This window comes from Chlorocebus sabaeus, chromosome 20 (assembly GCF_047675955.1).
Source record: "Chlorocebus sabaeus isolate Y175 chromosome 20, mChlSab1.0.hap1, whole genome shotgun sequence".
Taxonomy (NCBI): domain Eukaryota; kingdom Metazoa; phylum Chordata; class Mammalia; order Primates; family Cercopithecidae; genus Chlorocebus; species Chlorocebus sabaeus.
Genome location: NC_132923.1, coordinates 81,822,406 through 81,847,005, shown reverse-complemented (window position 1 = coordinate 81,847,005; position 24,600 = coordinate 81,822,406). Strand labels below are relative to the sequence as shown.

General features: G+C 50.1%; 1 protein-coding gene across 2 annotated transcripts; it reads left to right on the top strand.

Annotated features, from left to right (window-relative positions):
* Nucleotides 1–12,690: 12,690 nt before the first annotated feature.
* On the top strand, nt 12,691–24,549 carry TMEM61 (transmembrane protein 61). Of its 2 annotated transcripts, XM_007978614.3 has the most exons (4): nt 12,712–12,802; nt 13,120–13,255; nt 18,254–18,603; nt 24,098–24,549. In XM_007978614.3, exons 2-4 carry the CDS (start codon nt 13,241–13,243, stop codon nt 24,363–24,365), a joined length of 633 nt encoding a protein of 210 aa, XP_007976805.2. In that variant the 5' UTR covers nt 12,712–12,802; nt 13,120–13,240; the 3' UTR covers nt 24,366–24,549. The 2 variants fall into 2 exon arrangements, with proteins under 2 accessions (XP_007976806.2, XP_007976805.2); XM_007978615.3 differs by lacking the exon at nt 13,120–13,255 and having other exon boundaries at nt 12,691–12,802.
* Nucleotides 24,550–24,600: the final 51 nt, after the last annotated feature.

The following is a 24,600-nucleotide window of genomic DNA, read 5'->3' as shown; positions in this document are numbered from 1 at the left end:
AAAGGGATGGCTTGGCAGCAATGGGAAGGAAGAGCGGGCAAGGGATATGGCAGTGGAGGGAAGACCTTTTGTACAGGCTCAGGGGCAAGGGAACCTTACGTTCCCACTTGATCACAGCTGGAACGCGGAGTTTGGGGAAGGGATTGAGAATCTGGAAAGGCACTGCAGCCTGGTTAAGTGGGAAAGAGTCAGGCTGTGGAATCAGACCTCTGACTCATCTCTGTGGCCTTGGGCATGTCACTTAACCCCTCGGAGTCTGTTTCCTCTTCTATGATACAGGCACAATGGTTCTTTCCTCTTGGAAAACGTTTAATTGGGGTAACAAATAACCAGGAATTGTTAATTAGGAAAATGATTATGAAATAACCATCATATTTTCTGGCACATGATAGGCATTCAAGAACAACAGAATGAATTCCAAAGAGTCATCTTCCCCCTAAATTTGAATATCTCTGATACTGAGGTTCATTGTTAAGGCCTAATTGGCAGCATCCTTTCTTTCTTGGTGGCACATGAACTAATGGTGTAATGCAATTGATGCCATCTTACTTTCAATGAAATATGGTAGTTCTTTGGAATATCTACAATAAAGATCAGAAAATTTTTCTGTAAAAGTTCAGATGGTAAATATTTTAGGCTTTGTGGGCCGTATGGTCTCTATTGTAATGACTCAAATTTGCTCTTGTAGTGCTAAGGAAGCCATAGACAATATGGAAATCTTAAACGAGTGTGGCTGTGTTCAGTAAAGCTATTTTTGGACAGTGGCTTTTGAATTTCACATAATTTTTATATGTCATAAAATATTATTCTTTTGACTATTTTTGTCGATGATTCAAAAATACAAAAATTATTCTTAGTTCACCAGCTATACAAAAACAGCCTGAATTTGGCCCACTTTGCCGTACCATAATAATAGACACTGGGAGATGGCCAAGAATTGCTTTTCATCAATGTGTGTGCTTTATGCTTCTATGACTACCTAGACAGTTTCCAGAACACTTTCAAACCTTACCAGGAATGATTTGTAATGGCGTTTGTGGGTATGGGAGGCAATTTGAATCTAGAAACTCAGCTAGAGTCAGGGACGTTTCCTGGGGGAGCTGATTCATGAACAGAGTTTTGCAGGATGAATTCAATGTGTGTGGTGCTGTGGAGAAACACAAGCAAAAATGTGGAGCAACCCTTTCCACATGTGGAGTCAGGCATGGCTAGAGAATAGGTGCTCGGGACAAGGGACCAATGCAGAGTGATGGGCGCAGAGCATGCTGGGCCTTGGAAGCCAGGCAAAGACGTTGATTCCAAAGCAGGAGCTCTTCATTTGAGGACCATAGATTGGGCTTTAGACAGTCCAAACGTCTCCTGTAATTTATGCAAAATCTTGTGGAATGCTTATTTTTCTAGGAATAAAGTCTATGCTTTTTATCAAATTCTCAAAGGGGCAATGTAATCCCCACTAAGAAAATAAGATGACAGCACTAAAACGAATGAGGAGTCCTTTGTGGTAGACTTCATCAATCTGGATGACTGCCTGCCTTGCAGTTTCCCGCATCTCTAGGAAGGCCCTGATATGCAGGGATGGGCCCCCACTGTCATTTCTTTGCTCCATGACCCCTCTGCCTGGTCATAGTTTATTGGTCCTGGGGTGGGCACCTCATTCAAGTGATTGTCCCCAGAATTTTTAAAACCTACAACGAAAGGTGGTAGCTGGTATTGGAAGTGACAGTATGAACTAGGAGAGAATTGGTATGAATTAGGAGAGAGTGAAACCAATACACCAGGAAAAGTAAAAACACAAAACCTCAGGTGAGCATTCTGGTGGTATTGAGTCAATGTAACCTGGCTTTCATCCCTGCCCTTTTCATGGTGACCTGAGGTAGTCCTGTGTCCTAATATTAAATCTATTCTTGCCTAACTTTAATCAGATTTGTTTTCTGGCAAATTAAAGAATCTTAAGCAAACGAGGTGGCACGATCAGGGTAGCTGCCACGAGGGGAATTAACTGGAGTGAGGAGGCCAGGGACCGGAGGGAAGTTATTGCAGTGGTGTTGCGGGGAGATGAGAGGCCTGGAACAGAGATGGCTGTCTTGGTATGGAGAGCCAATGAATGGATAGAAAACATATTTCCAGAGCAAAATCAGCAGACATGGTTATTGATTAGATATGGAGCCTGAAAGAGGGGAAGGAGCAAGGGTAGGTGCTGAAACTGCAGGAGGGTGATCAGGTTACGCCATTTGATGCTGGAAATCCAGGATAATGGGTTTGAAGTTTAGGAGGAGGCTCTAGGCTGGATATGAAAATTTATCAGCTGAGAAGTAGTCACTGAAGTCACAGCAGTGAGTGAGGTTGTCTAGGGCAATGTAGCAAGGGCCATTGTATGCTCTGCCCAGTCGAACACTGTCAGTGGACACCTGGTCACCAAAGGAGGGGGTCACAGAACTCTACCCAGAGCCCTGTGAGGGCTGGGGGGCAGGCTGTATGGCTGTATATTTATTTTGGTGGTTGAGGGAGCAGTGACCTCATTTGCAGGCATTGGAGAAGAGGAAGCCAGGATTCACTTGGCTACGTATTCCTTCTTTATACCTTTTCCTTTTTTTCTTTTTTTATTTTATTTTTTTGTTGAGACAGAATTTCACTCTTTGCCTAGGCTGGAGTGAAGTGGTGTGATCTCGGCTCACTGCAACCTCTGCCCCTCCGCCATTTCAAGCAATTCTCTTGCTTCACCCTCCTGAGTAGCTGGGATTATAGGTGCCCGCCACCACACCCGGCTAATTTTTGTACTTCTAGTAGAGACGGGGTTTCGCCATGTTGGCCAGGCTGGTCTTGAACTCCTGACCTCAGGTGATCACCCACCTTGGCCTCCCAAAGTGCTGGGATTACAGGCATGAGCCACCACACCCAACTGGTATACCTTTTCTTTTTTAAGGGTGAAGTAGCATGTGACTAAGGAGGTGTTGATGATCTGTGCTTGGTAGGAAGAGAAAGGGGACTGGTGGGGGACATGGGATTAGTAAGGGGAGAAAAAGAGAGCCAAAGGAGAGATTAGGGGTAACAGAAAATCCCCATCTAGCCCAGTGGGGATAGGGTTGGGGAGAAGCAGAGCCCAATGTGTGCAGGGCCATGCTGTGAGGCGGAAAGAACGGGGACACAGTGTATGACAGATCTTGTTTCCACTCTGGTTAATTCAGCCCTCTGAGTCTCAGTTTCCCCTCTGTGAAGCAGGAATAACAGCAGTTGTGGGGATTACAAATAACCAGTCAAATTCAGGTACTCCTTGATATTTGAACTTTCTTTGTCTGAATACTCATGATGATGACTTGCAAAGTTATTACCTGTAACTCACCACCCTGATTGAACACCTGCCTGACTGGTCGACTTGTGTGCCAGTGAGAACATGTGTGTTGTGGCTGAGCTATGGCGAGCGTTATGTAGTGTGCACCGCAGTCTGGTCTCAGCTCTTTCTCCCTTTATTGCATTGTCCAAATGTGTTGGGCATCATTTGCTGGCATCTTCCTCACATTATAAGTGAAAATATCTTCTAGGAAAATGTAAAACCAGGGAAGAAAGTGAGTGAGCTTAGGTGGCCTAGAAACACTCTTCATTAACAGAAAATGCAGAAGTGATGAAGAGTACTGAGGGCAGGGACATGTGCACACAATGAGGCTGGTTATGCACGTGCCCATCACCCTTGCGTGCATCAGGCAGGCAAGCTATGATGACAAGAGAGTGTGCTCTTGACACAAGCAGATTAGTCGTACGCAAAAAATGCAATGACCAGAGCGTGGTCCCAAAGGAAGCAAAGGAAAAGCAAACAGATGTGCACTTGGATTTTTTTTAACCCAATGATTCATCTATGGCTTCAGATAATTAGTCAGAGTCATTTGCTTCCTGAATCTTAAATGTCAAAAAGAAAGGGTATCCCCAGTTCCTGGGATGTGGACACAGACCAACCTCAGGCATATCACCTACCACTTACAGCCGCCACCTCCTCCTCTTGCGCCCTGTACCTCACTGAGGAAACTATTCTATTGATTAGTGTGATTTTCAAATTGGCTTATTTATGTATTTTGTTATGCTAAGTGGCACTTGTAGTCAGCACATTTTTAATATACCATTTCAGTGTAATTTACATTGTAGTATATGTTCATCGAAAGAAAATATAACGTGCATCTACTACTGTACAGTATCATTATGTATCAATAACACCAAATGAGGTCAATACTTTGTATTATATAGAGATTATAAGGCTTCATGTTATGTAGAAATCCTTAGTAGTTTGTTAAATAGATGTTTACGGATGTTTTACTGCTATTTGGACAAATTGGCTGGGCTTTTTAGATGGGCTGTGAATACAATATTAATTTTTCTATTTAAAATAATGGAATATAAGCTCCTGCAGGCCAAGTTTTCTCCAGCTGCCTGGGAAGCCACAGTGGTTAAGGGACCTCCAAATGTTCCAAAGAACAATCTGGAAGCTTCTACAGTGATTGAGAGGAGATAAACACATCCTGGAACTGTTAGTTAAATGACCTAAGGAACCTAGTGCCAGAGTCCCAAAATGTCAGAGGCAGGGGTAGGGGGACCTTGGAGAGCAGGCAGGCCAACCCTCCCCATCTGACAGAAGGGAAAACTGTGGCCCACCTGGGAAGGGACTGTCCCAGGGCTGCATGATGAACTGGTCATTAGGTGAAGCCGGATTTCCTGCCCCCAATGCCAGTGCCTTTCCACTCATCTGGTCCATTTCAATTACTGATGGGGAAACTGAGGCCACAGAGAGCAATGACTTACTTGGCCAGGGTCACTCTGCAGGCTCATGGCAGAGTCAGGGGTAAATCGGCATTCAGGCTTGTCACCATACTCAGACACCATCAAGCCCAACCTGTCACTCAGCTGTTGAGAAGCCAGGCCCAGAAAGGGGAGCAAGAGATTGCATTTCTACCAGGGTCTCGTTTTGCTCCTCCTGGTGTTCTGGGTTGGGTGGGTGGAGGGACAGATAGAGGTGCCATTCTCTGAGCCTGGAGAAGGCTGAGAGGGAAAGGGTGATTTGGTCTGAATGGGCTGAGTAGGAGGTTCTTGAGGGACATCAACCCTTGGGTGAATGGGGCTGTGTGGGGAGGGGGATTGGTGCATGGGGCAGGGGTTGAGGCAGGAAACAGGGTTCTTTAGAAATCCTGGGGTAGCAGGCAGGTGATTCCAGAAGAGCCTCCAGATGCTAACTCAATAAAGTCCAGGATATCTATTCAATTTGAACGGAAGCTTGTGGATTAGTGAGTTCAATTCAAAATAAGAGGACAGAGGAGAGGCAGAAAGAGAACTAAGCCCCAGCATAGAGTCTCAGAACTTGAAAGGACACCCAACTTTTTACAGATAGGGAAACTGAGTCTGGGAGGGTGCAAGGACTTGGCCAAAGCCACAAGTCACAGTCAGGACCAGAACCAGCCCCTCCTGTCCAACTGTCTTCCCACCCATCCAATTTCGGCACAATGAGATTTTGCAACATTGACAGCTGGGCTTGCTGTGTTTTTTAGAATCTCTATCAACAGAGGGAGCAGCTGGCTCTTTCCCAGAATCTGAGCCCTTTCATGGGTCTGCCTGAATCCCTGAGGTCACTCTTGGAGTCCAGGCCATCACCAGTCCTCTCCATCCACAGACCCTCCTGGCTCTTAACTCTTCGTCTTGGTTCCCAGACAAGATTTCCTCCTCCCACTGGCGTGCAGCTTCCCCAAGCTCCAGGGCTGCCCTCCCAGAACAGCAGCCCCAGAATAGCCCTGGCTGATACACTTGGGCAAAAAATGTATTCCAAGGAAGCCGAAGCCTTGAGGTTTCTAATCCATTTCTTACCCACAGACTGTCGTTTCCTTTTTTAGAGCATGAACTCAGAGGACGCAGCTACTCCTTTCCATGAATAGGCTGTCTCCCAGGCACAGAATTCCAGGAACCAGCAGGGCCTTTCAAGGTTGGCTTCAAGGGAAGAGCGTGTCCCTTGCAGGGTGGCTGGAGCCAGCTCCAAGAGCCTGAAAAATCATCTTGGCAGCAAGTCTGATGCAACTCTGGACCCAACAGGAATCTTGGAGGATTTCCCACAACTTTAGTCACTCACCTTCACATCATCCACACTGACTCAGCCTCTCTTTCATTGAACAAGTATTTATTGGGCACCTACTATGTGTCAAACCTCTTCTAGTCAATATAACTTTTTGGATACAGCAGATTAAACAAAGGTCGCTGCAATCACTAAATAAATATTTTAAGAGGTGGATTGTAAAAGAGACTTCTGTACTATTTTATGTGTACATAGAATCAAGAGGGTATAGAACTTTGGTGTCGGATGGACCTGAGTTTAAGCACACTCTGTTCTGTGATCTTGGGTAGTTATCTGAATTTCTCTGAGCCTCAGTTTCCTCAATCCTTGGGTGGAAATAAAAATTCCTACCTTATCCAGAATCAGTTAAATATAGAGTTAGCTATAAGACCCAGAAAGTTCATGCCTAAGTTACATACCCGAGGAAAATAAAAACGTATTTTCTATCTTCCACCCAAAAACTTGTACCTGAATGTTCACAGCTGCAGTATTCATAATAGCCAAAAACTAGAAACAACTAGAATGTCTGTCAACCAAACAATAAGTAAACAAAATGTTTTATATCACACAACGGAATATTACTCAGCAATAAAAAGGAATGAAGAACTGATACATGCTAAAACAGGGATGAACCTTGAAAACATTATGCTACATGAACAAAGCCAGACTACATACTGTATGTTTCCATTTATGTGAAATGTTTAGAATAGGCAAATTCATAGGACTGAAAGTAGATGAGTGGTTGCCTTGGGCTGGGGTAAATGAGGAATTAGGGTGTGATAGTTAAGGGGTGTGAGATTTCTTTTCAGGGTGATGGAAATGTTCTAAAATTGACTATGATGGATGCACAACTCTGTGAATTTACTGAAAGCCACCGAATTGGACACTTTAAATGAGTGAGTTTTACAGTATACAAATTATATATCTTGAAGTTATAAAAAGAAAAAAATCTTACCATGTAGGGCTCTTTGAGGATTAAATGAGCTAAGAATACAATGCACTTAGCCTAGTGTCTGGCACTTGGCACATATTCAATAGATGCTTTTTTTTTTTTTTTTTTGAGACAGAGTTTTGCTCTTGTTGCCTAGGCTGGAGTGCAATGGCGCGATCTCGGCTCACCACAACCTCCGCCTCCCGAGTTCAAGCAATTCTCCTGCCTCAGCTTCCTGAGTAGCTGGGATTACAGACATGCGCCACCATACTCTGCTAATTTTGTATTTTTAGTAGAGACAGGGTTTCTCCATGTTGGTCAGGCTGGTCTCTAACTCCCAACCTCAGGTGATCCGCCTGCCTCGGCTTCCTAAAGTGCTGGGATTATAGGCATGAGCCACTGCACCCGGCCCAATAGATGCTTTTATTCTGCTAATAATCCTTCACAGTCTGGCTTATACAAAAGGTTAAAATTATGTCCACTGCCAATATAAGGATGATAGAAACTTTGGTAATCAGTGTTGTGCCTTGAGCAGATGTTCTTTCCTAACTCCCAGTCCCTGCCCTTTCTCTGCCTGTTGACATCCTACGTATATCACAACCCAGCTCAGATGTCATCTCTTTGAAGTCTCCTTGTTGGTCCAACTAAAAACCCTGGGGCATTTTTAGTGACCCCCAAAAGGGGCATTCAGAGACAAGCTCTTGTTACCATCTGGGTTGCTTTCAAATTCTTTGTCAACACACCATCTGTCCATGTGTCCTGCTTTCTCTATCCAGCGCCGTGGTACCTGGCACAGCAAGTGTGATCCTCTAATGAGTGTTCACAACATACATGTTCTGTCTTCCTTGCCACAGTACCTGCAGAAGGCAGAATTCTGAGATGGCTCTCATAGCCTTTGCCCTTTGATGTTAATGTTTTGATTATGTGACATGGCAAGAGGAATTCCGTAGATGAAATTAAGGTTACTAATCGGCAGACCTTAAGGTAGGAGATGGGTGGGTCTAATCTAATCGTGGGAGCCCTTTAAAAGCAGAGCGTTTTCTTTGGCTAGTGGTAGAAAAGGCAGTCAAACAGGTTCAAGGCATGAGGCAGACTTGGCTTGAGGGAGGTTTTCCCTTGCTGGGTTGGAGGGGGCCAGGGGGTAGCCACTAGGAGCAGAGATTGGCCCCCTGGCTGACAGCTGGAAAGAAAATGAGGACCTCAGTCCTATGACAAGGACCTGGATTCTGCCAACAACCTGGATTACCTTGGAAGCAGATTCTTCCCCTAAGCCTCCAGACAAGAGGCCAGCCCAGCCAACACTTTGCCTTTGACTATGACAAACCCTACGCAGAGAACCCAGTTGACTCCAGCTGGACTTCTAACCTCCAGAAATATGAGATAATAAATAGATGTTATTTTAAACTGCTAAGTTTATAATAATTTGTTGTGTAGCAATAGAAAACTAATGAGGCACCCATCTCTGGAGAGAAGTTTTACCCCTATTTTGTAAGTGATGAGGCCCAGGGAGGTATGGTTGTTTGGCCAAGATTGCATAGCACGTGAGTGACAGGCTGAGCTACAGCCTAGGGCAGGGGCCAGCAAACTGTTTTGTAAAGGTTTCGATAGCAAATATTCAGGCTTTGTGGGCTATACAGTTTCTGTCAATACTATTTCATTCTAACATTGTAGCACAAAAGTAGTATGTCAAGAATGAGCACGACTGTGTTCCAATAAAACTTTTTAAATGCTACATTTTGAATTTCATAAAATTCTGCATATAATGAAATATTCTTATTTATTTATTTATTTATTTATTTATTTATTTATTTATTTATTTATTTATTTTTGAGACAGAGTATCGCTCTGTTGCCCAGGCTGGAGGGCAGTGGCGTGATCTTGGCCACTGCAACCTCAGCCTCCCGGGTTCAAGTGATTCTCCTGCCTCAGCCCCCGAGTAGCTGGGATTGCAGGTGCCTGCCACCACACTCGGCTAATTTTTGTATTTTTAGTAGAGACGGGGTTTCATCATATTGACCAGGATGGTCACAAACTCCTGACCTTAAGTGATCCATCCTCCTCGGCTTCCCAGAGTGCTGGGATCACAGTTGTGAGCCATCATGCCCAGCCATGAAATACTCTATTTTCTTCAACCATTAAAAAGATGTGAAAACCATTATTCTTAGTTGGCAGGCCGTATAAATATGGGCAGTGAGCCAGGTCTGGTCTATGGGCCACAGTTTGCCAGCACTTCCCAGGTGCCTGACTCCTAGCCCAGGGCGTCAGTAATTATCAATAGGGCTAAGGGGTGGTACAAAGGGCGCTGGACAGCAAGGCTCTGTGTCTAGGTCCCTGTTGTACTTCAGATTTGCTATGTGACTTCAGGCAACTCACTTTCCTTTTCTGGGCCTATAAATCAAAGCAGGGTAACGGCATTCAAATCTTTTCTCCATGCACCTCCCTACCCCCAGGGATTTTTCCAAAGCAAAGCTAATACAGAACTCTAGCTTCAAAAGCTGACCTAAAGGGCACCTGCTCTGACTGGCCGGGAATGTGTCTGGGGTCCCTGTCCACTCCCTCTCATTCCACTCACTCCCAGGAGCCCCAGAGTCTCTGTAGAACACAGTCTGCAAACCTTTGAACAAGCCAGTCTCTAAAACCTAACTAAGGCAGTCTAAACCAGGGATTCTCAACCCCGGTGCTTGACATCTGGGACTGGATAATTCTTTGTTGTGGGTGCTGTCCTGTCCTGTGCATTGTAGGTTGCTACTAGACGCTTTTTGAGACAGGGTCTTTGTCACCCAGGCTGAAGTGCAGTGGCGTGATCTCAGCTCACTGCAACCTCTGCCACCTGGGTTCCAGGAATTCTCCGGCCCCAGCCTCCCAGAATGCTGGGACTACAGGCCTGAGCCACTGTGCCTGACCTGATTTCTTTTAACTTAACTGATATTTTCTAATTTTTCTGCAATGTCCAGCAATTTCTTTTCACTGAAAAAAAGAAAAAAAAGAAGAAGAAGGCAGGTATGCAGTTTTTTGTCAGTGTGCTCAGGGCTAGGATGGATGGACCTGTAAAGCCCTTTGGAAGCCTGGAAGAGAGACCAGATTATACTACTATGGGACACTGAGAAGTCACCTACAAAAGGTGACCTGTAACCTGAGTTTTAAGGGAAGTGCATGAGCTCACCAGGTGAGGAAAGGACCTTTGTGACCAAGGTGTGGCATTGTCTCTGGGACACAGTGAACAGTGAGTTCAGGCATGACATGGTAGGGAGCACAGGAAGTGAAGCTGGGAGGTGGCCAGAGACTTGGTTACAAGACTGTAGATGCTTGGAGCTGGGGTCATTATTCTAAGGGCAATGGGGGAGCCATTGAAAGGTTTGGCAGGTGAGGGACTGATGGGGATACTGGTTTGGAAGCTCAAGCTGGTGTCTCATGAAGGGCAGTCAGCTTGGAGCAGAGAGGCCAGTGAGAGGCGGGAGCAGCAACACAGGCTGTAACAAAGGGGACAACGTAGCAAAAATTGGAGAAGTGCATACGGGTCTGGGAGATTCAGACTGACATGGATTTCAGTACCTTCTCTCCCCAATCCCCACTTATTAGTTGTGAGCCCTGGGCAATGCACTGCTCTCTGACCCTCCATGACTTAGCTCAGGTGACAACGAAATGGGAGGAGTATGTGGCTGGTGACATGTAATAAGTGGGTACAAATGTTAGCTCCCTTCCCTAGCCCCTTGAGGCGGAAGCTGATAACCAATTTTCTCCTGAGTCGCCCAGCTGAGGCGAGGGAAATTCTGAGCATGCTTGTTTAGAGAGGGTCACCGCCACGCCTGGGCAGCATCGCAGATCTGACACTGAGACCAGTTTCTGAAAGGTGGGAAAGAAGACAGGGCCAGAAAACCTGGGGCAGATTCCTGGATTTCAATCAGTACCCAGGCCCAGCCCCTTCTGGTCCCAGCTGTACTGCATCTGGTTGAGTCCTGAGACAAGTGACACCTGGTGCCTGCACTAGGGAGGTCCTCATAAACTAGGGGAGACTCACAAATGGAGCCATTGTGTCATGTGAGGACATACCCAGGCCAGCTCCTTAGGCTAAGGCCTTATTAAACCCCAATAGCTACTCTAGGAAGGAGGTGCCATTGCCTCTATTTTACAGATAAAGATGTGGCCAGTCTTCTAGTCTGAAAGTGACTAAGGCAGGAAGGAACCGTGACCTGTCCCGTTCCAGGGACTGAGCTTCCAGCCTGGCCCAGGGATTCAGGTTGAAGCAGGGCCCGAGAGGTGTGCTAGCAACATCAGCCTGTCCAGGCCTGGACCCTAACATCACCAACCTGTGACTCACTTCTGGGACTACACAGGCAGGGCTGGGAGGGTCCATTTTGACCAGTGAGGGGCCCTCAACACACACAGATGCCTGCCCTGTGGAAATGAGTGGAGCCAAAAGCTCTGTGGCCTCTAGCTTCCAATTCATATCTGCCCCGAGCCCACAAGGGTGTGAAGAGGGCTGCCAGTGGCCTTTGGTCCCACCTACAGACTGAGCAGAGCAAAGTCAAAGGAAGTCTGCCTGGTCCTTGTCTCAGCTCTGTAGCCTTGCACACACAGGCCTGTGCCCTCTCTGAGCTTTAGTTTCCTGGTGGAATATTTCTTCAGAGAAAGTGCCCTGGGCCCTGCCGCTGACCAGCTCTGTGACTTGGAGCCAGTGACTTCCTTTCTCTGGGCTTCAGATCCCTGCTGGCCAGGCTGCTCCACTTCCTACCCTTGGGCTGGGAAGAGAGTTAGTCACCCCCAGCTCATTGGGGAATCTAGACCATGCCAATGGCAAAGTGGCCCCAGTCCCCTGGCTTGCTGGAGTAGCAGGAAAGGGCAAGAACTAAACCCAGACCCCAGCTGGGCCTGGAACTGGCTTCCCTTGGCCCACATGAACTTGTCAGGATCTCACCAGCCTGTGACATCATCTACATGCTGCTCCTTCTGCCAGGATGCTGTTGTCCACTCCTACTCTCCAAAGACACCTCAGATGTCCTCTCGTGGAAGGATTTTTACACACACACACACACACAGGCACGTGCACACGCACACACACGTAACCCTTCCTCCAGGTTCCCAAATCACCTGTCCACAGAAACGGCCTTCAGTAGCCACTTAACCTGCATGCTTAAGGCATTCAATCCTCACAGAACTGTGAGTTAGGGATTATCAGCTCTCCTTGATGGAGGAAGGTTCAGAGAAGTTAGGTCACACATCTTCAGCCCCTCTCCGGGACCTCCACTGGTTGGGGCAGTGATGCCGGTAGTGGGGAGCACTTAAATGCTGGTCATTATGGCTGAGAACGCCATCCTTGCCAGGACCTGGGGTCCTGGAGGGCCAGGAGGGCTTGCTCTCTGACTGCTGAGAAAAAGCAGCTTCTGTCAACACAGTCCGCAGTAAACACCTGGGCAAGTGACTTTCCCCTCTCTGGGCCTCAGTTTCCCTTTCTATAAAATGGGGGTGAACAGAACTGGGCTCGGGACTCCTAAGCCCTGTCCGGCTGAGCGCTAATGGTTCGGAGTTTGTCTCCATTCCCAAGCCCGCCCTGAAGCGCTTGCGGGGGCGGGATGGCCCCCAGGACCCAGGGTTCGGATCCGCGCCAAGGCGTTCCGGTCAGCAGCAGCCCCACCGCTCCCCGGGCCCCGCCGCACTGGCAAACCCCAGTCCCCGCCAGCCCAATCGTGCTGGCGCTTTAAGGACGGGCGGGGCCGGCTGGGCGACAGCGCTGGACACCTGGAGCTGCCCGGAGCCCAGGCCACCCGGAGTCTCGGCGAGGACGCGGAGGAGAGGTGGGGCTGGCGCGGTCACCACTGGAGTGGAGGGCGAGGCCCGGGTCCCGCGCACCCCTGGGCGCCCCACGGCAGCCTCAGAGCCCCGCGGGGAGCGCGCAGCCCTCGGGGCGGGCGCCGGGGGTGAGGCCTGGCTCGGTCCCTACGCACCGGGTGCGGGCGGCCCAGAGGGCGCGGCTGGTGAGCCCCGGGCGGGCCCGGGATCCAGGCCTCGGTTTTGCGGGCTGGGGAGCAGGGCTCGGGGGCAGTGGCCAGGCCCCCCCCCCCGCCCCCGCCCCTGCCCCTGCCCCTGCCCCTAGCACCCGCACCTCCTGCAGACCCGAGGGTCGCCGCAGGCGGGGTCGCTCAGCCCTGGCGTCCTCCGCCACCACACCTTCACCCGCGCCCGGCTCCCCGCGCTCCCCGCGCACCTGGACAGCGCCTGCTGCCCGCCTCCCAATGGCCCTGCCCCAGGTGGGTGGAAACGGCCTTCTCCCTCCTTTGCAGGCACTCAGCCCCTTCTATCGTCGACCTTGCCCCGACCCCTTCCCCTAACCTCGGTCACGGTGCTTGGTGGGCAGAGTGTGGACACCCGGGGCTCTGCCTGGGTTTTATCTTGCTGGGTAGCTTGAGGCCATGGCACTCAGGACCTTAATTGGGGATGGTTTGGGAAACTCTTGTTCGGACAATTTGGTCTTTACACAAAGCGGCCTCTAAAGTGCCTTTATTGGGGCCAGGTGCAGTGGCTCACGCCTGTAATCCCAGCACTTTGGGAGGCCGAGGCAGGCTGATCACTTGAGGTCAGGAGTTCAAGACCAGCCTGGGCAACATGGTGAAACCCTGTCTCTACTAAAAATACAAAAATTAGCCGGGCATGGTGGCGCCTGTAATCCTAGCTGCTTGGGAAGCTGAGGCAGGAGAATCACTTGAACTCAGGAGGCAGAGGGTGCAGTGAGCTGAGATTGCAGGACTGCACTCTAGCCTGGGCGACAGAGCAAGACAGAGTCTCAAAAAAAAAAAAAAAAAAGAAAAAAAGAAAAAGAAAAACAAAGTGCCCTTATTGGTATGGAGTAGAACATGGAGAATGGCATGGCGTTCTGTCCTGGCTTTGTGCGGGAGTGGGCACAGGAGGGAGGCTCTGTCCTCTGGACTCTCCTGACAGGAGCAGGGCCCTTCTACTAGACTTTTACTGAGGATGCTGCGCCCATGCCAGGGGGCAGATAATAGAGTCAGACTGGCCCTGCCACCAGTGAACAGATAGGGCAAGATGAAGGGCAGGGACAGGTACTGAGTGCGGCTGTAGAAATAAAAATAATCATAATAAGAATAAATTTATTTTAATATATCCTCATTCTCAGAAGCAATATGGTGTTATTGTGCCCATTTACAGGGGAGGGCACTAAGGCGTGGAGAAGCTGGATCCTGCCAGTGTCAGAGCAGGGTGCATCCTCAGTCCAGCCTTGTGTCCCCATGCCTCACTTATAGCCTGCTGTCTTGCCATCTCATTTTCATCACCTGCTTTCCCCTTGCAGGCAGGGATTTGAACTCAGAGATGCTGGGCGGTCACAGAGCTAACAGGGAATGACCACTGTAGTCAGAGGGAGTGATCAGTGGAGCCATCTGATTCCGGGAAAGCCGTCTGGCTGGAGGGAGGTGGGGGCAGCTGCAGTAGACAGCCTTCTGGGAAGGGGTGCAATGAGGGCCCTGGATGGGAGCAGAGGGCGCTCCAGGTGGAGGGAGCACAGGTCTAGTAGAGGGTCCAGGTGAAAGGAGTTTGGGTGAGAACACCCTGCTGATAGTGACATCCCTGACCTATAATAATAAGGAAAACAACCACTGCGCAACGGAACAGGCTGCCCTTCATCCAGTGGACATTGACCTTCTCAACCCCCCACTCCCCTAGGATGACAGGTTAGCATGTGCCCTGCCTGCTCTGGGGGATCCACATGGAAGGAGCAAGACCCACACAGAAAATGACCCCGACCTCATGTGAGAACATGCAAAGGGCAGTTGCAGGGGTTAGTCTGAGGCCTGGGAGGAGTTAAGCTGGGAAGGAGGGCCACGCATTCTAAAGAGTGAGAGCTGCCTGTGCCAAAGACAAGTACATCTATTCGCAGCATGGTCCCAACTTTCTATACTAAAAGATACTGATAGACCTAGCTGTACACACACACAGGGATTTGACTCAGACTAGACTTGGGTCCAAATCCAGCAGTAACCCTAGTGGACAAATTGTCACCCTATTGTGGTCACCAATTGTGGAGAAATTGTCACCCTAGTGGCCACAGTGTCTTTAGGACACAGTGCTGTTGTGGGGATAAAGTGAAGGGATACCTGTAAAGCGCTTGACATGGTGCCCAGCCTGGTAAATGCCCAGCCTGATAAATGCACAGCACACATCTGCTGCTGCCATCATCCTGTATGCAGGACAAGGGGGCAATGAACAGAAACAGCCACCTGGCGATCGTGCTCATCTCTGAGAGGCAAGATTAGTGGTGATTTGTATTTTTCTTTTTTTTTTTTGAGAAGGAGTCTCACTCTGTCACCCAGACTGGAGTGCAGTGCAGTGCAGTGGTGTGATCTCAGCTCACTGCAACCTCCATATCCCAGGTTCAAGTGATTCCCAAGCTACTCCCTAGGAGCTGGGACTACAGGTGCCCACCACCACGGCTGGCTAATTTTTGTATTTCTAATAGAGACGGGGTTTCACCATGTTGCCCAGGCTGGTCTTAAACTTCTGACCTCAAGTGATCCACCCGCCTCGGCCTCCCAAAGTGCTGGGATTACAGGTGTGAGCCACTGTGCCCAGCCGGTATTTTTTTTAATTTTTGTTCTCTTTTGTGGTTTTCTCCTTTTTCCACAATGAGCAGCAACTATTGTTTGATAGAAAGTAAAAAGCAGTGTAGGTTGCCCCATGCGGGCATGCCTAGGTATGCACTCCTCCAGTGCTGAGAACCCTGCTGTACCTGGCTTTGGGCAAGGTCCTTCACCTTTTTGGGCTTACTATCCTCATTTATAAAATGGGGCTTTTCCTCTGGCCTGCCCCTATAGGGAGGCAGGTGCAATGCTAGGTATAAAGGGCTGCTGAGTACCATAACATACATGCAGGGGTTACTGTTCTTGATTTGCTTGTGTGTTTTGTTTTTTTGAATTTTTTCCCCACAAACAGGTTTCTTCTCTTGACAGCCTCTCCTAGCTCTTTGACTTTGGGGATGGGGGACCGGAGATAGTCCCTACATGAAAAGGCTTTGAGCTGGAGAGAGGAGGCACTTGCACCCTGGACAGATTCACAGGAAGAGAACTGCAGGTCATTTATCAATGGAATTTCTCCATATGCATCCAGAGGTCTAGGGGTGCAGAAAGATTGAGGTCCACTCCCAGAGCCCCCCTTTTACATGTGTACATTCTGTCACACACACACACACACACACGTGTGTGTTTTTAAACACATTTGATAACATTCCCTTTTGAAATGTAAAGTTTCACCTGCTACATCTTGAACATTTTCCATGCCCTTTAGCTCCCATGGGATCGTGGCTTTAAGCGGCCGCACAGCAGTATGTCATTTGGATATATTGTCGTTGGCTGGGCAAGCCCCACTTGGAAGGGATTTGTGATCACTGAAGCCTCCCTGTAAGGTCTGTGGCCCCCGCTACCTGCTTCACTGGCTCAGCCTCTGGAAGAGGAGACAGTGCTTCTGCAAATCCTCCTAGCAGCCTCCTAGAGAGCCTGCCTTTTATCCGATGAGGAAGCAGGCCCGGGGCAGGTGAGGGGCTTACCCCATGATACAGCTGTAGAGGGGGGACCAAAGCCAGGACTGTCCTTCATGTCCCTGTGCTGTGGCAGCTGGAATCCTGCACTGCCTCCTCTCTCCTAGCTCTTCACAACTGAGGGTGGATTTTCACCCAACCAGCATTTATTTATCCAGCAACACTTTCTCTCAGTTCAGAGGATATATTGAGCAGTTATTATGTGCTAGGCACTGAGGGGATATAGTGGTAAACAAGGCCCATATGGACCCTGCCCTCAGGCAGCTCACAGACCGCGGAGTGGGACAAGTGAAGCAGAAGTTAAGCACAGGCTTCTGCTGTGGCAAAGGTGGCCCAGGACACTCAGGGGTTTAAAGTTAAAGTGTCTGCAGAGAAGGCTTCCCTGGTGAGGCTGAGCTGAGCCTTGAGGGGAGCTAAGGGGAAGTTACAGGTACAGGGACTGGAAGGTACAATGGGCAGCCTAGAAACTGGCTTTGGGGACAACTCAGACCTAGGTTTCAGCCTCCTACGTCTATGTGATCCAGGGCCAGGACCCTTCCAAGTTTTTCCCCCTTGTGCATTCTTTTATTTAATTGAGACAACGCTGTATACATAATTTAGTATACTAAGTTGAAAAAAGCAAGATGTGATAAATGTTTCCTCCTCTTGTTAAACCTTTGTGCTGAGCTTGATTTTTTTAAAAATATGGGCTAATATTAATTATTCATTCTAGAGATTATGCCACAGTTTACTCACCATTTCTTTATAATTGAACATTTTAGCACTTTCCAAATTATGGCCGTTATTAATAAGGCCACAGTGAACATATGTGTGTGTGTGTCTGTGTGTGTGTGTGTGTGTGTGTGTGTGACAGTCTCACTCTTTTGCCCAGGCTGGAGTGCAGTGGTACGATCTTGGCTCACTACAACCTCTGCCTCCCAGGTTCAAGTGATTCTCCTGCCTCAGCCTCCCGAGTAGCTGGGATTACAGGCATGTGCCAATGCTCAGCTAATTTTTGTATTTTTAGTAGAGATAGGGTTTCACCATGTTGGCCAGACTGGTCTTGAACTTCTGACCTCAGGTGATCCGCCCGCCTTGGCCTCCCAAAGTGCTAGGATTACAGGCGTGAGTCACTGCGCCCGACCCGGAGAACGTATTTTTCCACAAAGTTTTGCTCTATGTTGTGAATTTCGGCCTCAGACTCTTCAATACCCCCTCTTTCACACTTGCTCTGGGTCTCGGTATCTTCCTCTGTTCAATAACAGTGTCCATCTCACAAGATTGTGACCAGGTGAAGTCATAACCAGCAGTGCATAACCAGCAAGCCCCAATCCTGGCAGGCCTAGAGGTTCCCACACGCCTTCACTTTCCTCTTTCCCAGCTTCCTGTGTGGTAGTCAGGGTGGGGAGTCTTCGACCCACCAGGCAGATGGGGCCCCTGAGGCCTGGAGGGAGGCCCTGAGTGAAAGCGGTCACACTTACTGAGCTTCTGCGGTGTGATGTCCCAGGCATAGTGCTGATACATGTTTACCTCTGACCTTCAAAATAGCCCAGCAAAGTCAGGGACATCATCTCCACTTCACAGATGAGGAAACTGAGGCCCAGAGGAGTTAAGTGACTTCTCCAAGGTTGTACAGTGACCTCAGGCAGCTGAGGATTAACACCTGGCCTCCAGCACCTTTCATATGGCCCATTTCCTCTTCTCCCTCCTTCTCTGTGTCCAGATGTGTGACGGGAGCCACACGGCCTCCACCCTCCGCTATTGCATGACGGTCAGCGGCACAGTGGTTCTGGTAGCTGGGACGCTCTGCTTTGCTTGGTGGAGTGAAGGGGATGCAAGTACCCAGCCTGGCCAGCTGGCCCCACCCACGGAGCATCCGGTGCCCAAGGGCCTCAGCCCCCTGCTCAGGTCTGTCAGCTTCATCTGCTGCGGCGCAGGTGGCCTGCTGCTGCTCATTGGCCTGCTGTGGTCCTTCAAGGCCAGCACCCAGGGGCCACCCCGATGGGACCTCTATCACCTCTCCAGAGACCTGTACTACCTCACTGTGGAGTCCTCAGAGAAGGAGAGCTGCAGGTCAGCAGGGCAGGGTGGGGCAGCGGGTGGGGATCACAGGTAGGGGCCCAGTCACACCAGCCCACCAACCAGCATTTGTAATTCCAGCAAATTCTCATGGGGTTCCTCCTTTGGACCAGGCTTTGCCCTGTGCCCTGGGTACATGGAAGCTGATCAGTACAACCCTGAAGGAGTTTAAAGCCCTATGACAGAGGCTGATGATGACAAACTGGAGTAGGTAGTGCTGTGTGAGAGAGGCATGTCTTCTAAAGACATGGAGAAACCCAGGAAGGCTTCCTGGAGGAGGTGGCAGCTGAGCTCAGCTTGCTATGGGACAGAATAGCAGAGGGTTAAAAGCCTAGACACAAGAGTCAGACCCACTGGACCCTGTTCTGGTTCTATCACAAACTAGCAGTGGGTCTTTGAGTAGATCATGCAATCCCCCTAAACTTTTTAACTTCGTCATTTGAAATAAAAAGGACTAATAGCAACAGCAATAATAGCAAACCCCTCTACAGTACCAGCCATGTGCCAGGCACTGTTCAAAGTGCTATCCCATACTCCCTCAGCTGATCCTTACAGCAGTCCTCTGAAGTAGCTACTGTTATGAATTCCATTTGTAGAGGAGGAAATGGAGGCATGGAGACACTAAGTAACTCAGTCAAGGACATCAGCTAGTGTGTGTCAGAACCAGGACTTGAACCCAAGCAGTCTGGCCTCAGAGTCTATGCTCAACGCCCACTCCCTACTTCCGGTGACACTTGGGAAAATTAAATGAGATATGTATGTTGAGCTTTAGCCCAGTGCCTGGAACACAGCAGGTGCATAGCAAATGTCAACTTTTCCTCTAGTGGACGTGGTGGAAAAGAGGCATTTTAGGCAGGCAGAAGAACATGCACAAAGGTATGGGGATGGGGACAAAGTGTGGCATGAAGACAGCGCCTCTCAACCTTCTGTTTTCATTATCGGTCTCCCCACCCTGCCTTGTGCCATTCTTCTTAGACGTTCTTTTTCTCCCCAAATCCTCCTCCACGAAATTGTAATACCCCAGATACACTGTGTATTTGTTTATGTTCTATATGTGTATCTGTGCTTTATACATAAAAAGAGTATTACCCTCCCCAAGAACCAGTGTTTGTCCTGTTGAGAATGCATGCATTATGCATGCCCTTTTATGTACTTATTTATTCAACAAAGTACAGAGTGTGCCTATGTGCCAGGGGCCTGTGTACATCACCTCCTGTCCTTCTTTCTATTGCCTCCAAGGTAAGAATGACTGTTGTGTCTGCAGAAAAGGAAGGGGAGGCATAGCTAGAAAGTGGCAGAAGCCTGCTGGCTGCACAGCTGGCATTCTTCCCCCCACATCAGTCCTAAGCCCTGGATCCCTGTGTGTGAGGGGCTAAGCCAGACTGCTGTGAGCTGGCCTGGGACCTGGGACCTGAACGCTCTTCCTCCCTGTGTTAAGAGGGAAAGTGTTGTCCGAGTCAAAGAATGTAGGAGCATTCCTGCTACCAGCCTGTGCCTTCTTAAAGCTAGAGATGATGCAGTACAGTTGGCCCTTTCTGTCTGTGGGTTCTGCATCCATGATTCAACCAACCATGGATCCAAAATACTTGAAAAAAAGAATTGTGTCTGTGCTGAACATGTACAGACTTTGATTTCTTCTCATCATTCCCTAAACAGTACAGCATAACAACTATTTACATAGCATTTTCATAGTGTTAGATATTGCAGGGCCTTGGGGACTCTCCAGCCAAACCCTTCACTTCTCAGATGAGAGGCCTAAGTCTCAGAAAGACCAAGGGACCTACCTGGTCATACAGTGAGTTAGTGGTCAGTTGGAACCAGGCCAGGCCCTAGGTGCTCTGGACCAGAGCCTGCTCCTCCCACCCAGCCGGATGTGTGTGCGGGGGCTGGGTGTTGCCTGTACACACAGCCATGTTGATGCAACAGGGTCTAGGCACAGCTGCGCCTGGCAGGTGGGGCCCCTTGGCCCTCACTCCCAGTGGGCCAGGGAGGAAGCCCACCCAGGAGGCCACAGGGTGATCCTAGCCCATCGAGCTCCAAGACCCAAGTCGTAGACTCAGAAACTGGGTGGCGGGGGGTCGAGGAGGCTGCTTTTGCTGGCGGTGCTCTTTCCTGTCCCGAGGCTGACCCAGCCCAGCCCTGCTGCCTGCAGAGCCCAGCACCTGGCCCCCATGGGTGGCTACTCTGCTATTCTTGCTCCCAGGCACCTCGGTCTCTGGTGGTGCCCGCTGTGGGTAACTCCAGGTCAGAAACAAAACCTTCCTGGGCTGATGGCTTGGGCAGGTCCTTTCCCCTCTTGGCCTCGGTTTCCCTGTTCATTCATCTACTTATTCTTTCATGCATGTACCTAATATTGATTGAGCACACGGAGGTACGCTGGGTCCTATTCAGAGAACTGAAGTGCCACAGCGGGCAAAACAGACAAAGCCCCTGCCCTCAGGAAGCTCATATCTTCAGTGTAAGTCCCCTTAGTGAGGTGACTGGATGTGGGGCCTCCAGTAGTCCCTGCTCTTTCTTTTAGAAGCTGTGTGTCCTTGAGGATGTTACTTAGACTCTCTAAGCTGTGTCTGACACCTCATCTCTCAGCTGCGGTGACAGACCTTTTCCCTATCATCGCTGTCAGGCTCAGATGAGATGAGAGTTAGGGAAGCATACATGCTGTAGCTGGTACACACACCTGCTTTCTCTGCTATTCCTGTTTTAGTTTACAATGCACCCTCATGCCCACTAGATTTGAGCCTCAACTGCTTATGAGGTAAGTGTAAGGATTGGGTCCATTTGACAGCTGAGAAAACTGAGGTAAGGAGAGATGAGGTGGCTTGGGGGAGAGGTGTGAGAGGTGGACTTAGCTTGAGCATTGCTGTCAGACGAAGCTGGGACTTTGCCACTTAGCCGACACATGGCCTTTACTCATCCATAAAATGGGTGTGGGCCTCTACCCCCGAGGGTGGTTGTGAATATGAAAGGAGATTAGAGAACTTAAGTGTTGGGCAAATTGTGTTTCATCCTTTGCCCCACTCCTCCTGGGTTTGCCTGACTCAGCTGAAGGGCAGTGGAGCTTGTGCCAGGCCCAGGTCTTCTGCCCCAACCAGGCTGCAAAGATTAGGGCGAGCCCTGGCCTCCATGGCACTTCCTGTGCAGGGAGACCACTGTGGCAGGACTGCCCCACACAGCTGCAGAGGCGCCACATCCAGAGGCACCATGAATGGGGTCCGCTCTCAGAGGGGTTTGATGCGGCTGCCCTGCTCACTGAGTTTCTGGCATCCTCGACCGTGACCTTGGCGACTCGGAGCTGGGTGGGCCCAGCTGGCCACTAAGGTGGCAGAAGGTGGTGTGAGGGCCGCTTCACATCTGCCCTCTAAGCAAACTTCCTGCTGTGGGCAGAGCTCACTGGCACCTGTGCCCTGCCCTGCCAGCTGTCACCTGCTGGGATGGCCCCAGGCCTACCCAAAGCCTGTCTCACGTGTCCAGGCCTCTAAGCGGGGCCGGGGCATGGCTGGGAGGTGAGCAGGCAGGAGATGGGCCTCTGGAAGCTAATTACTCTCACTTTTCTGTGTGTTGTGAAACGTTTGTTTTTCATTTTTTTCTTCCCCTGAATCTGAAAGGGGAATTATTATCCTCATTTTACAGATGAAGAGAAAGAGGTTCAGAGAAGGTGTGAATGTGGTCCAGGTCACACAGCAATAGAACCCAACTTGCCTGCTTCCAGGGGCAATATTATGTATCCCGCCCTCATCTGCAAGGATGCTGGGAGCTTAGAGGAGGGTGAGGACAGGCACCGTCTCAGCTTCCTGGGCTGTCTTCCAGAGAAGGAAGCGAGGTCTGTGAGAATCTGTGGAAGCACTGGACACGGAGTTCTATGTTTGGGACTCCTGGCCGGTGTCCCAGGGATTTCTGGCTGGTGCCCTGCCCTGTACTGACATACAGTCTGGGGTTCAAATCCAGGGTCCCATCAATCTGCTCCATCACCCTGGTCTGTGATTGGGAGCGGTGAGCCTCCCAGCAGGCTGCTGTGGGGCTGCAGTGGGCCCAGAAGACACATTGCCAGAGAAAGTCCAGGTCTCCAGTGGGTGTTGGGCGTTCACCTGAGGGGCAGCAGCAGCTTCCCAGCATGGGCCCCTCCATCAGCCCCTGGAGCTGAGTCCCATCTACTGCCTCTTCTGTTCTCCCGGCTGGTCTCTTGCCATTGGCCCTTCCTCGGTCTAGACAGTAGGACCACAGGTGCGGAATAAACTGCTTCCCAGCAGCTCCAAACCGAGGAGCCTGGCAAGTGACTCAGCCTCTCTGAGTCTTGTGGAGCCTGCCATTTAGAGGCCTGTGATAAGCTTTACTCTCCCACCCATTCCCCACAGGAGCCCCTTGAGATTCTGTTCGTAACCCCACTTACATCCCAGGCACTGAGTGCCGCCCTGCGTGAGCCCATTTAACCTGCACTCTGTCCTGTGAGGCAGGTGCCACTATTGTTCCTCATTTTACAGGTGAGGAAACCAGGCCCCATGAATGGAATTACAGACCCATGATCTCCCAGCAGGAATGCATCCAAGCAGGGAGGTGAACCACCAGTGCCCAGACTCATAACCACCCTCAGTGTTGGAAGGGACCTTCAGGATCACCCCCAAAGCAGAAGCAGCCCACACCTAGGATCAGTGACATTCCCACCCCACTCCCCACTGTGTGTCCCAGATGGGGAAGGGGCATTGGATCCCCAGAGATGACCCGCCAGGGCTCTGAGGGGGCCGACAGCTGGTCTCATTCCCATCAGCCTCAGGCTGGCGGGGGTGTGGGTGATCTGTCTCGGGGTCTGGCCTGCAGAACCTGGTCAGCGGAGCCGCAGAGAACCTGGTCTCTGCCTCAAGCCCCTGTGGGGTGGTTTAGTTGGCCAGGGGTGGGGACAAGAAAAGAGTTACAGGACAGTAAAGCTGTCCAGAGATAGAAGTGGTTGATCTGGTAAGTTGTAAGCTCTCCATCCCTGGAGGTATGCACGTAAAGATAATCACTTGGCAGACATCATATCAAAATCTAAAGCATCCAGATGGGCAGAGGAGTTGAGGTCTCCCATTCTGCCCTGAGCATCCCAATTCTGATCTGGTAAAGGATATTTCAATAGGTGGGAGTCTTTCTGTCTATGGACCACCATCACTCAATCTTTCAACAAACACCCCTAAGCACCTACCCTCAGCCCCCGGACTCTCAGTCACTGCCCTAGGGCAGGACTTTCCCTGCAGAGAGGACTTAGGAGGCGCCAGGAGGTGCTGGGGCACATACAGGGAACTAACTCTATGGAGCAGGGAGGGGGTGGCGGGAGGGCTGAGGGCCAAAGGGGCTGGCTCACGCCAAGTTTCAACTGTGTATATGGGGCCTTGGGGAGCCGCAAAGGCTTGGAGCAGGGTGTGAAGACTTCTCTGCCCCCAGCCTTTCTCATTGTCTCCCTGGCAGGCAGCAGGGTCTGTCCCAGCCCCTGTTAACAGCCTCTCTTCTGTTCCGGCAGGACGCCCAAAGTGGTTGACATCCCCACTTATGAGGAAGCTGTGAGCTTCCCAGTGGCCGAGGGGCCCCCAACACCACCTGCATACCCTATGGAGGAAGCCCTGGAGCCAAGTGCACCAAAGGATGCCCTGCTCAGCACCCAGCCCCCCTGGCCTCCACCCAGCTACGAGAGCATCAGCCTTGCTCTTGATGCCGTTTCTGCAGAGACGACACTGAGCGCCACGTGCTCCTGCTCAGGCCTGGTTCAGACTGCACGGGGAGGAAGCTAAAGGCTCCTAGCAGGCCCTGAATCCAGAGACAAAAATGCTGTGCCTTTTCCAGAGTCTCGTGCAGTGCCTGGGCCACAGTAGGCACTCAACAGATGTTCATTGTCGAAGGCTGTTCTATTTATCTATTGCTGTATAGCAAACCACCCCAAATTTAGTGGCTTAAAATTAATCCCATTTTATTATAGCTCACGACTCTATGAGTTGCCTAGGCCCAGCTGGGGGTGTTCTGCCCTCT